At 41.3% G+C, this 13121-nt stretch overlaps 1 protein-coding gene across 2 annotated transcripts in view; it reads left to right on the forward strand.

Annotated features, from left to right (window-relative positions):
* Positions 1–2575: 2575 nt before the first annotated feature.
* STRADB (STE20-related kinase adaptor beta) overlaps positions 2576–13121 on the forward strand; it is a 17174-nt gene continuing 6628 nt past the window's right edge. For both annotated transcript variants that reach the window (XM_023760239.1, XM_006082407.3), the window contains exons 1-4: positions 2576–2674; positions 4467–4547; positions 9250–9349; positions 11944–12065. In XM_023760239.1, coding sequence (XP_023616007.1) covers positions 2663–2674; positions 4467–4547; positions 9250–9349; positions 11944–12065 — 315 coding nt within the window. In that variant the 5' untranslated portion in view covers positions 2576–2662. The remainder of the gene's footprint in view (positions 2675–4466; positions 4548–9249; positions 9350–11943; positions 12066–13121) is intronic.

Genomic DNA, 13121 nt, shown 5'->3' on the forward strand with positions numbered 1-13121 from the left:
CTCTCCAAAGCCCCTCCCCCTGCCTCCCCAAAAAAAGTCTTCCCTGTTCCCTTCGGGTAAATCGGGAGACCGGGTCCGGAGGTGGCGGAGAAGAGGGCGCCTTGGTTCCCCACCTCCACAAAAGCGAGCCGGGACTTCGGGAGCGCTGAACCCGCCCCTCCCCCCCCCTTCCCCCCACTGCCCCCGGGGGCCCGAGGCACCTGCGTGCGGCGGAGGGTTGCCCGTGGGGTGGGCGGCGACGGGTGCGGGGGTCCGAGCCCCCGCGGCGCTGTCCCCCCAGCCCTCACCTTGAGCCGGGCTCGGGGCCTGGAGAGGTTTCCGGACCGAAGACACCCCTGGCCCCGCTCTGTGCCGCCTTCGGGATCGCTACCAAGTCCCCCCGCTCCCCCCCACCCCCCCAGCAGGACTAGGAGGGAACTTTTCACAAAAGCAAATGCCCAGGCGTCGTTTTTGTCCTCAGTATTGAAGCTCGGCGTTGTGTTTGCCTTCGTGGGTTTGTTGTGTCGGGCACCCTTTTCCCTGAAAACTTGGTCAGGATTTGTGACACATCGCCTGCCTGGCACGGAGCACACAGTAGGCGTTCAGGAGATGTCTTCTGAAAGCATGAGTCACGATACTAATTTGGAAAATTATACTGAGTTGTGCGTTGCTACAATTTTTAAGATATTATGGATATTATAGGTTTCCAAGATCACTTTGAAAATTACAGTAATTTGAAAGCTCAGCAAAGAGTTAAATAAGGGTTTGTGTTGTTTTTTTGTTTGCATTCCCTATAACAATGGACTGTTGGAGTTCAGTAAATAGACACAGCTCCTGATTTTCGCAGTGTCACCCTTTCAGATGAAAACCTTCGGACTACCTACCATTCTGTTATAGGACAACTTTAAATTATTTATAAAGCTTTATCCTAGTTACCTTTTCAGATACAGGTGCAAGGGACCACACTAATGTACTTGTGAATACATTTAGAAAATTAGGTCTGAAATATGGAATTTTAAAAAGTATTTATGTTCATGCCTAGTGAAAGAACGTGTAGAGAAAAATATGACTGCAAATCTCCAACACACACACTTCCCCGCCCCTTACCAGGGGCAGCTGCTGCCTTGACCTCAAAATGTCTTGTAAAATTATCTCTTATTAGACTGGCATATCTTAAGCAAAAACCTCTGGGATTAAACCACCCCATGGGGACAACCCTTTAGTACTAACAGTTCTCACACATGGTGCCCGTTTCTTCTGAGTTTTTCCGAGAAATAGGAAAGGTAATGAAGTTTAAAGTTTTGTGGTGGTTCTTGTTGTTAAGAAAGAACTTACTGATATTAAGTGGGAAAAGCAGAAAACAAAATGGTAATAACCACAAAGTTCAGTTCATCGGGACATCCTGGTCTTTCTGCCGTGGGAAGGTAAGCTACAAGTGGTCAGAGCCTTACCTGCCCATCACCAGTGAGTGCCCCGTGCCCAGCACAGTGCCCGTTCCATAGTCGCCGTTGATTAAACTGTGAGATGAATACTTGGCTGTTTCACATAACAGTGTAATGACTTTCTATATATGTGGTTTCTTCATTTGCTTGCATTCTTCCTTAAAATAGATTACTGGAAGTGAGAATTATACTGGGTCAAAAGGTATGAACATTTTCATGTTTATCAAAATATTGCCAACTCACTCCCCAAATGAGCCTTACCGTTTTGTGCCGGTATATTTGAGGGTGCCTTTCAGAGCATCCTCTCAGGCTCTTATTGATACAGTGTTTGGCAGTTATGGGTATTTTCAGGTGACGTATCTCCTTTGATTTCAGTCAACCTGGAAGGTGGGCAGGGCAGGCATTGCATTCCTCCTTTTGTAACAGCATCTTCCAGTGCCTTAACTTGATACAGTGAATGACAGAAGACAAAATAATCATGCTTTCAGGTTCTTCTTCCTCACATTCTTTCCCTTTGGTGTGTAGTGACCATCCTGAACAAATACATATTTTCCCTTAGCAATAAGATTGGGTACCACGCTATAATATCTATGGTTTACAAGATCTCCTTTTCTTTCTCATTTTGCTCAGATATTTGCAGATGCCTTCATCAAACTTGAGGACTTCATTAAAATTAAATAATGAAGCACAATGTATATGAAAGTAAAGACATTGATTAGTTGTAAGGAAACACCAAAGCACTAGCAAGTTTAGAACATTACTACCCTTTCTATTAGGAAAGATCTGGAAACTTTTGGTGGTGCTTTTGTAGCTTTTGGTGGTCCTTGTGTCACCTTGTGTCAATGGTCCTAGACCAGCCGTGGGCAAACTACGGCCCGCGGGCCGGATCCGGCCCGTTTGAAATGAATAAAACTAAAAAAAAAAAAAGACCGTACCCTTTTATGTAATGATGTTTACTTTGAATTTATATTAGTTCACACAAACACTCCATCCATGCTTTTGTTCTGGCCCTCCGGTCCAGTTTAAGAACCCATTGTGGACCTCGAGTCAAAAAGTTTGCCCACCCCTGTCCTAGACATTGTGTGGGTTTATGACAACTAGTTCTTCAAGAAGCTTACCTGTAAGTCTAAATTATGTTCCTTTTGTTTTCATAGTAGGATATTTCTGCATCTGAAGATAAAGCAATAATCTTCTCTGCAGTAGATGGATTTTTGTCACTTTCTGTGAAATAAAGCAATTCAATGTCTTTTCTGGTAAGTTCTTTTTAACATGGATCTGATTTTTGTGCCTTCAGAGTAGTTGGATGGTGATGCAGAGACATAACAAAGGCATATTCTGATGAGACAGTCTTTACTCTGATGTTATTTTTATTTATTTTTTTTAAATATATTTTATTGATTTTTTACAGAGAAGAAGGGAGAGGGATAGAGAGTTAGAAACATCGATGAGAGAGATCGATCAGCTGCCTCCTGCACGCCCCCCAGTGGGGATGTGCCCGCAACCAGGTACATGCCCTTGACCGGAATCGAACCTGGGACCCTTGAGTCCGCAGCCCGACGCTCTATCCACTGAGCCAAACCGGTTCGGCATGATGTTATTTTGACCTGAATGACTTCTGGTCTTAAGAAATGAGTTAGCCTTAACCGGTTTGGCTCAGTGGATAGAGTGTCAGCTGCGGACTGAAAGGTCCCAGGTTCGATTCCGGTCAAGGGCATGTACCTTGGTTGTGGGCACATCCCCAGTGGGAGATGTGCAGGAGGCAGCTGATCGATGTTTCTCTCTCATTGATGTTTCTAACTCTCTATCCCTCTCCCTTCCTCTCTGTAAAAAATCAATAAAATATATTTTTTAAAAAAAAGAAATGAGTTAAATTCTCATCGAGTTTTTGTTTTTTCAAAAAAGAGTTTCTCCTGTACTTTCATATATACTCATTATTCTGTTCTTGTAACCCAGACCCACCTTTCTCATACATGTGCTGTGCTTGGATATGCCTCTCTCATCTAGTTAGCTATGTCTTACCCTTTAAATATTTCAAAAATATCTCTTAAAAATTTCCATCTGACTAAAGGCAAGCAAGATAATATTTAAATAAGCCCCTTGCCTTGACAAGACAAAAAGCAGTTGGGTCAATGTATAATCTGATGTATAGATACTATTACATCCACATCTGAATATACTTTAGATATTGGTATCTGCTTAATTAAGTAGTTTTATGACTTTCATCTTGCTTTATACAGAATATAATACAATACTTAAATATTTGAATTATTATATTAAAGCAGTGATCTTTTAAAAAGTGGTGGGTGCATTTATATGAGGATGTATAGTTTACAGAAAACTTTCATACATTGTATCTCTTCCAGTCTTCAAAGTTGTGATTGACTGGCTGGGCAGGTGGTATAATCCTCATTTTGAGTTTGGCCCAAGATTGCGAAAAATTAGAGCCAGGGCTCAAACTCATATCTGTTCATCAACACCTTCATTTGCCAAGTGTAAGAAGCAGAACTATGAAGTGAGAAGAATGTTAGTTATCTAGAAAATACAGGATGCATTACTTATGTCTAAAGTACAGCTTTCCTCCTTAAAAGGGGGAGCTTTATATATCTGGAAAATACATTAAGGTGAGATACCTACTTAATTTTCCAAAGCAAATCTGAGGATCAAAATAAAAATGATTATAGTGGGTAGAGCAGAATAATCTTTAGCTAAATATTCAGAAGAAAACTGCAGGTGATAGAAGAGTTCAATATCAATACCAACTGTAAAAGTGAATTGATACTATGATCTCCAGAGAGAGGACAAGGATCAGAGATATGCCAAGTAGAATTTTAACAGAAGGCATTTGTCTTCTGCACACACAGCTGCTTCTCTGTCCTCTCGCATACTGTACCCCCACATTATGAGTTCTGGCTTCAATTCCAGATCCCTGCATGCTACCCTTTCTCTCTGCCCCTCACTCCATCACTAGACCTTGTATCACATGTCACCCCTACTTATTTCGTGGGGGCTTTTTTCACTTTATTTAATTCTTTTCTGAATTTCCAGGATTGTTTCTGCACTTCACGAACACAAGTTGAATCACTCAGACCTGAAAAACAGTCTGAAACCAGTATCCATCAAAACTTGGTAAGAAATGATTGAGTACAATTAATACTCCTTTGCCTTCTGTAATACCACTCACTCCTGGTTCTCCGACATTCTTCTCCTTTACCGTGTCTTTGCTACTCTCCAGTGGCCTATCATTGGCCTCTTCTCTTCTGTCTAAACCATCTCTCCTTGAGCATCTCACCTGTTTAAGACTCTGTTGCTCAGGTTTCAGATTATCCTGGAGCTCCCTCGGGTTTTCCTTCAGGTGAGGAGGGGACTCTGGCATCAAGCAGAACTGATGATTTTCACATTTTTACCTACCACTCTCACTCTTTCTTGGGCACAGGGGTGTCTGTAGAATATCTTGTATTAGGGTGCAGTTTCGGTTAAACATTAATTTTCTCTCAGACTCAGCAACACATTGTGTTTCCTGCTTTGGCTAATAAAAAACCCATCTACTAGATCATCCTGACTAGAAACTGGAAAGATCCTCACACTGCCTCTACCTCTGCTCCCTCTGCTCCCACATGTATTATACACCAAGTCCTATGGTTCTGTATCTGAAATGCCCTTGAGTCCATGCCCTCCTTCACCTGGTCACTAACTACTGCTACTCAAGTCTCATCATCTCTCACTGGACTGTTACAGGAAGACTCATTGCGTCTAGTTTCCTAGGCATGCGTATACCCTCCTCTCACCACTCAGATCAGGATTCAACACTGTTACCAATACAGGCTTCCTTGTGTCACTTTCCAACTTTAAGATTTCATTGGTTTCCAAAAGCCTATGGGATAAAGCCTAAACTTTTTCTTTTTCATGCAGGAAATTTATTGGGAAGTTCTTTCTAGACGAACACTGTGAGAGAGGGAGGAGGCAGTGTTATTGGTACCTAAGAAGTCTGAGGAGAGGCCATGAGCATCTCTGGAGCTGGCATGGCTCTACCTAATTGTCCTAGTTGCCCAAGGGCTCTGGGCATTTGTACTCCTGTATCCACCAGTGTTGGATACAAACTGACCCCAGGGAAGTGGCATAACTGGGCAGGGTGGCTTCTTTCTGAAGAGGGCAATTCCCTGTACAAGACTCAGTGGTCCTAGTGGTTGGGGAGATTAGCACCTCCATTCTGAAAGCAAACCTGGCTGTGCTCCATAGTATCCCCCAGAGAGAATCAGCTAATGAGCGAAGGACAGGAGATTTTACTAAGAGTCTTAGGGTATTAATAGAGGTTTTCCACGTGGGTGAGGGAAGGCCTAAACGTTAGCATGGTATAAGGCAGTGGTCAGCAAACTCATTAGTCAACAGAGCCAAATATCAACAGTACAACGATTGAAATTTCTTTTGAGAACCAAATTTTTAAACTTAAACTATATAGGTAGGTACGTTGTTATTAACTTAATTAGGGTGCTCCTAAGGCTTAGGAAGAGCCACACTCAAGGGGCCAAAGAGCCGCATGTGGCTCACGAGCCGCAGTTTGCCGACCATGGGTATAAGGGATCTTAGTGGTATGGAATAACTTTAATTTTTTTAGTTTTATTTCTTGCTACTGAGTCTTAGCATAAACTCTTCTTTCTGTTTGAAATAGTCTCCTTTTTCTGCCTCTAAAATTTCTCCTCATTCATAAAGAGTTGGCCCAAATATCACATCTTGAAGCTTTTCTTCTTGTACTTTTTATTTATTCTCCAACATATGTTAGACATTTCTATAAAATGGCATTTATTCATTATCTCACAATGATTGTTGTATACGTCTCTTCCAAATATAGCACAATACCCATAAAATAGGCATCCTGTCTTTTTCATCTTTTTTTTTTTTATTGCTAAAAGTATTACAAAGGGTATTGCATATGTGTCCTTTTTTTTCCCCTGCCCTTGACAATCCCCTGGCCTCCCCTACCCCCCAGTGTCTTATGTCCATTGGTTATGCTTATATGCATGCATACAAGTCCTTCGATTGATCTCTTACCCCCTTCCCTCCTGCCCCCCAAACCTCCCTGGCCTTCCCGCTGCAGTTTGACAATCTGTTTGAGGCAGCTCTGCCTCTGTATCTATTACTGTTCAAAAGTTTATAAAGGTCTCTATTATCCATGAATGAGTGAGATCATGTGGTATTTTTCCTTCATTGACTGGCTTATTTCACTTAGCATAATGCTCTCCAGTTCCATCCATGCCATTTCAAATGGTAAGAGTTCCTTCTTTTTTACAGCAGCATAGTATTCCATCGTGTAGATGTACCAAAGTTTTCTAATCCATTCATCTACTGATGGGCACTTAGGCTGTTTCCAGATCTTAGCTATGGTGAATTGTGCTGCTATGAACATATGGGTGCACATATCCTTTCTGATTGGTGTTTCTGGTTTCTTGGGATATATTCCTAGAAGTGGGATCACAGGGTCAAATGGGAGTTCCATTTTTAGTTTTTTGAGGAAATTCCATACTGTCTTCCATAGTGGCTGCACCAGTCTGCATTCCCACCAGCAGTGCACAAGTGTCTCCCCTGGGCAATGCCTGATGTAAATAATATTTAAAGAAACATGCTCAGGAATGAATATTTCTCACTACAAAATGGAACCTGCCTTGCAAATGGCTTATTTCCTACAAAATAAGATAATCCCATTTAATCCTGTTTTTACATTTATCCCGATTTTGTCTTCATTTTTGTCATTTCACTTTTTGCTCACTAATACTCTAAAGTCTTCTAGGTACCTGTCCTTTTGTACAGTAGTATGTAGTGTCTAATCCTTGCTTTTATTCAAATATTACCTTCAGGTTGAGATATTCAGAGAGTAAAGTGTCTGTTGTTATCTCCTTGCTGTTGCCAGGAAACAGGCCTAGAACTCAGTAAACTTCAACACGTGCTACCTTTTTTTGGGTATGTGCTAAATAAAATTTACCATATTAACCATTTTTAAGTGTGTACAGTTCATTGGTATCAAACACATGCATAATATTGTGCAACCATCACCACTATTCGTCTCCATAACTCTCCATCTTGTAAAATGGAAACTCTACCCATTGAACAGCAACTCCCTGTTCCCTCTCCCTCCCCTTCCCCTGGCAACCACCATTCTACTTTCTGTCTCTGGGACCTTGACAACTCTTAGTACCTAATATATATGTGTGTGTGTGTGTGTGTGTGTGTGTGTGTGTGTATAGTTTTGTTTTTATTTATAGATTTATTTTGTTTTATCTATAATAATCAAAGCATAATATGCTAATTAGACTGGACGACCTTCCAGACAAAGCCAGGGCTGCGAGGGAAGCCTGGGTCCTGGGTGCCAGAGGGAAGCCGGTGCTGGCAGCCGGGGGAAGGCCTACTCCTTGCACAAATTTTGTGCATCGGGCCTCTAATATATATATATATAAAATAACCTGTTTTGGGCTTGAGCTAGTTATTTACAACATATGTGCCTTCTAGTTTAAAGAAGACTACTTTCCTAATGGAGAAGATGGAAGCAACGAAGCAATGTACAAGTTGATCAGTCTGACTGCAGTCCATCATGTGACCACCTATGCCATTTTTTTCAGGCAGTGATCTGTAAGCCTCAGTTCATTCTGTGTTCTAGCCTCCCTGACAGGCTTCAGGTTGTGACTTAAATTTTTTTTTTTAATTGTTATATGCTCTTCTTTCTGTCTCTTACATGTGTTCTTTAGATCTCAGTTTATTTGAAGACTGCCTGTCATAAAGAAATTAACTTGATTTATTTATATTTCTCTTTTTTTCATTGGGATTGTTTCCAGTTGTATAATGGAAATTCTTTTTACACTGTTTCATCCCTCTTTTAACAATATTTACTTTCATTCATCTTTAGCCAGGAGCTTATATTTTTCTGCTCTCTTAAAACTTTAGGGAACATGTAGAGTTAAGGATATGAAAAGTAATTAGCACAATTCCTAGCACATAGTAATATGATTTCTAACCCCCTTCTTCCTTCTCCTTACCTCGGGGGCAGTAATAAGATTCTGGCGCCTGCTGGTGCCTGGAAGGCGCCTGAGTGTCTTTGGAGTGCTGGTGTCCTCTGGAGAGCCTCCTGGCTATCGTATGACACCAGGTTCTTGGCCTCCTCTTCCTCCTGCGTGCATGCTTCACTGCCACTGGGACGGTGCAGACCAGACTCCGACTCTAGAGCACCCTGTGAGACACCAGAGGGTTCCTGTTCATTCACTCGGGGGGTCTGTACTGTGGTCTCCCATTTCTTGACATTTATTTATTTATGTCCCTTCTGATTCCTTTCATCTTGTGAAGAACATCTTCAGCAATTTTAATAGACTAGAGTGTGGAAATTGTTTCTTGACATTAGCACCTCCACTAGCTGAGCATGTATCTGGATGTGTCATGGATAAAATTTGGGATCCCTTGAAGCAGTAGCACAAGCAGAGAATCCTTCCTCAAAGGCCCCTGCATCTCTTCCTTTGACATATTTATTTATTACTACCTTGAAGAATGAACTATTCTTAGCAACTCCTAAAAAGGCTTACTTGAAATTGTGCTGGAAAGTGTTCTTTGCTACCTATAAATCTGTTTTTCCTGCCCTCTCACCTTTATCAGCGGATAGCTTTCTAACTGGCATCAATTATTAGCAATTGTAAATTCTTTTTAGATCTTGAACCGGTGTCCTAAGTCACCTTTCAGTGTGCCTTTCCTAATGAGCACTGTGTGTTTGAAAATACAATGTCTGCATTTTATATTGGGTTGGGGGACCAAGAGTCTAAACGTATTTTGTTTTCATCTTTCTAAAACCATGCAGGTTGATAAGCCAACCCTTCCCTGGTTGTCTCCATCTGCTAGACTCAGTGAAGCGGTCTGTTCCACCAACGCTTCTCACTATGAACTCCAAGTGGAAATAGGTAATCATGGATTTCACATAATTGATCCTTCATTATTAGAAATTAAGTTGATGGCAAAAAAGATCTTTTCAGTCATAGTCCTTTAACCAAATTATTTTAACTTAAAACCTAAAATCCCATCTATTGTGTTAATCTATCTCAGTTAAGTTTGGAACAGGATGGGTCATTATCTATAGCCTTATACACGTGAAACATTGGCTCTGAATATTCAGAAACATTAAGCACTGCAGGTGCTGTTAGATGCTGGGATAGAAAGCCGTGTAATACACCTGAGGAGTTCGTTCTCTGGGAAGATGAACACATGGATGGCTTTGTTTTACCCCCTGGAGGGAATTGTAGTCGAGGTGTGCAAGGTGCTGTGGGAACAGAGAAGATGGAGCATCCAACCATCCATCTGGGAGTCAACAAAGAGCAAAAAGAGCTGGATCCTGAGAACGAGGAAAAGGTTGCCAGATGTTCCAGTCAGAGTGCTTGTTACAAACAACAGAAAACAATCCTAAAAGCAAGAAAATTTTTTAAACAGTGTTGCTAACACAGAATTACTGACTGGAGAAATAATTAGGCTTGGAAGAGCCAAGAGAAGCTCAGCCTAGAACCATGGCCAGGGCATGGCGTGGAGCAGCCTCGGCCGGGGACTGCCTCGTCGGGCACCTCCACCACCAGACAGTGGGTCCCCCGGCAGCGAGTTCTGACTGCCGCTTCTTTATGTCACTCACTCCATCCTCCAGTTGGCCGAGCTTAGGTCACTGACACTCCCGTCCAGGGTCAAGGAGACAAGGAGAATAAGGAGCTGACCTTTTCTAAAATAGCACTAGTGGAAATGCCCTGAGGAAGGAGGTTCAGATGGTGTCAATTAAAAAAGATAAAAAATATTTACTTCAATAGATGAGTGAGGAAGGATGGTTAGAAAGGGACTGCCACATAGTTGCCTAGAAGTGGGAGCAAGGGGAGTGTAGGCAGTGGTAGGGCAGGAGATAAATCTGGGAGGTTGGGAACACATTGTGTATTTAGAGGTTCAGACTCTGTGTCCACCCCCACAACTGACCCACTTTATTACTCAAAGGATTTAAGGCCGAAATTTGGAATTTATCCTCTCTGTGCTAGAAAGACATTTTGGAATCGTGAGGATGCTAATATTAGCATCTAAAAGGCATTATACTGAACATTTGATACGGGTTTTTCATTTGACCCTTCTACCACTCCCATTTTGCAGGTAAGACTTCTGAGGCTCTGAGATTTGTTTAACAGTCAAACAGCTAGTGATTTGAAAGCAAACCTTCTGACTGCAGGGTCTCAGCTTTCAGCTGCTGCACTGTACTTCCTTTCTATTGATAAAATGCTGGATTTAGAAAGACAACTGCAATTCCATGCAGAAGTCTGGAAGATGTAGATTAGTGGTGAGGAAGTATCCTCACCACCTGAGTCTTTTTAAAAATTGCAATGCCTATATCCCATCACAGACCTACTGAATCAGACTTGCTGGCGACTGAAAGGGAGGCATAGGCTTTTGAAGTAGTCCCCTCAGGGATTTTGACACATGCCCTGGTTGAGAATAGAGGGCACAGTGAGGAAGCCCCTCCATCTGTCCCGGAAAGAGGACAGGACTTGAACCCAGGCAGTGATGCCCGCACTGCAGAGGAAGGGATGAATTTGAGATATTATTAAATGTCTTTTTAAAGACAAAAGTAACAGAATTTGGTGATTGTGGAAAGAGGGGGGAACTAATGTTTATTAAGTGCCTATTAATAGGTGCCACTAGGTATTTTAAAATTTAAACACTGACACCAAATGCTGGCGAGCATATCAAGCAACTGCGGCTTTGGGGAACACAAACCGGTCCAGCCGCTTTCAGAAAGAAGTTGGCACCTTCTCATAAGGTTAAACACCCATGCCCCAGCACTTCCAGTCACAGGTATTTGCCCAACAGAAATGAAAACATGTCTACTTAAAGAATGTGCTGACAGCTTGATTTATAGTCTCCAATCACTGAAAACAACCCAAATGATCTGTCAGCTTGTAAATGGATAAATAAATTGCGGTATTTTCATAGGATGAATTATTACTCAGTAATAAAAAGAAATTAACTACTGAAGCCTACAAAGTGGTCTAAGTAAACGAAGCCAGGCACAAAACACTCCATTCTTTATGATACCATTTCATGACGAAAATCACATTAGTGGTTGGAAGGGACTGGAAGTGGCTGTAGGGATTACTGAGCAGCATTCCATTGTTTGAGTCACAATTTATCAAGTCACAATTTTAGCCATTATAATAGGTATGTTATGCCATATTGTTGTGGTTCTAATTTGCATTTCTCTATCTTGAACATCTTTTTATGTGCTTATTGGCGATTCCTATAGCTTCTTTTATGGATTCCCTATTTAATTTTCTGCCTATTTTTAATGAGTTTTTGTTTGATTACTAAGAGTTGTAAGAGTTATTTATATACTCTGGATGTAAAAGTATTGTTAATACTGTCAATCAGTGGCTTGCCTTTTCATTTTCCTGAAGAGTTGAAGTTTTTAATTTTGATGAAGTTCAAATTATCAGTTTTTTCCTTCTTTGGTGGCTAACAGTTTTATGTCTGATTGTAGGAAGAGGCTTTGACAACCTGACTTCTGTCCATCTTGCACGGCATACTCCCACAGGAACCCTGGTGACGATCAAAATCACAAATCTGGAAAACTGCACTGAAGAACGCCTGAAAGCTTTACAGGTGACAACACCAGAAAATAATGCATTTAAAGTGCTGTCTATCCGAGGAGTTACATCTGTAAGGGGACCCCCCCCCCAGATTAACAGGTCTTTTCTGTTAGAGAAAAGTAGATTTCTTTCTTTTGTAAACATGCGATTACAGAATTAGAAAGAATACTTGGAAGGCAGATCTATGAAAGAAAAAATATATTCAAACTTTGGTAACTACTATGCATTCCTTCACATGAATATCATATTTGAAATGCTGGTCTGCAGATTTACAAACCCCTAGTTAGTCCAATCACAAATAGTCATACAGGGAAATGGAAGAGACAGTGTCCTTCCCATCCAGACTTCTAAATTGATAAATTTTAATAGAATTGCCTTTCAGTAATATTATAATACCATTTTCGTTGTCACTAATCACTTTCTGTATAAAGAAGGAAAGGATTTGATTTTGATATTGTCTTCGTTTTCAAAATGTTTACATGTACACATGTATCTTACACAAAGATTGGAAGAAATTATACCAAAAATTTTTTAAAATACATTTTATTGATTTTTATACAGAGAGGAAGGGAGATGTTATAGAAACATCGATGAGAGAGAAACATCAATCAGCTGTCTCCTGCACACCCCCCTACTGGAGATGTGCCTGCAACCAAGGTACATGCCCTTGACTGGAATCGAACCTGGGACCCTTCTGTCTGCAGGCCGACGCTCTATCCACCAATGCCAAACCGGTTAGGGCTATATCAAGATTTTATTAGTGGTTTTCTCTGTGATGTAATGTTAGCAGTTACTTTTGTCTTCATGTATTTGTGTGTTTTTTTAAATTCTCACCTGAGAATGTGTTTTTATTGATTTTTAGAGAGAGAAGAGAGAGAGAGAAACCTCGATCAGTTGCCTCCCATACCCACCCCCACTGGGATTGAATCTGCAACCTAGGTATGTGCCCTGATCAGGAATTGAACCTGCAACCTTTTGGTGTACAGGACAATGCTCTAGCCAACTTAGCCACCCAGCCAGGGCTTTTTATGTATTTTTTAAAATGTTTCTATACTAAGAGCACAGTATC

Source organism: Myotis lucifugus, unplaced genomic scaffold (genome assembly GCF_000147115.1).
Source record: "Myotis lucifugus unplaced genomic scaffold, Myoluc2.0 scaffold_3, whole genome shotgun sequence".
Lineage (NCBI taxonomy): Eukaryota > Metazoa > Chordata > Mammalia > Chiroptera > Vespertilionidae > Myotis > Myotis lucifugus.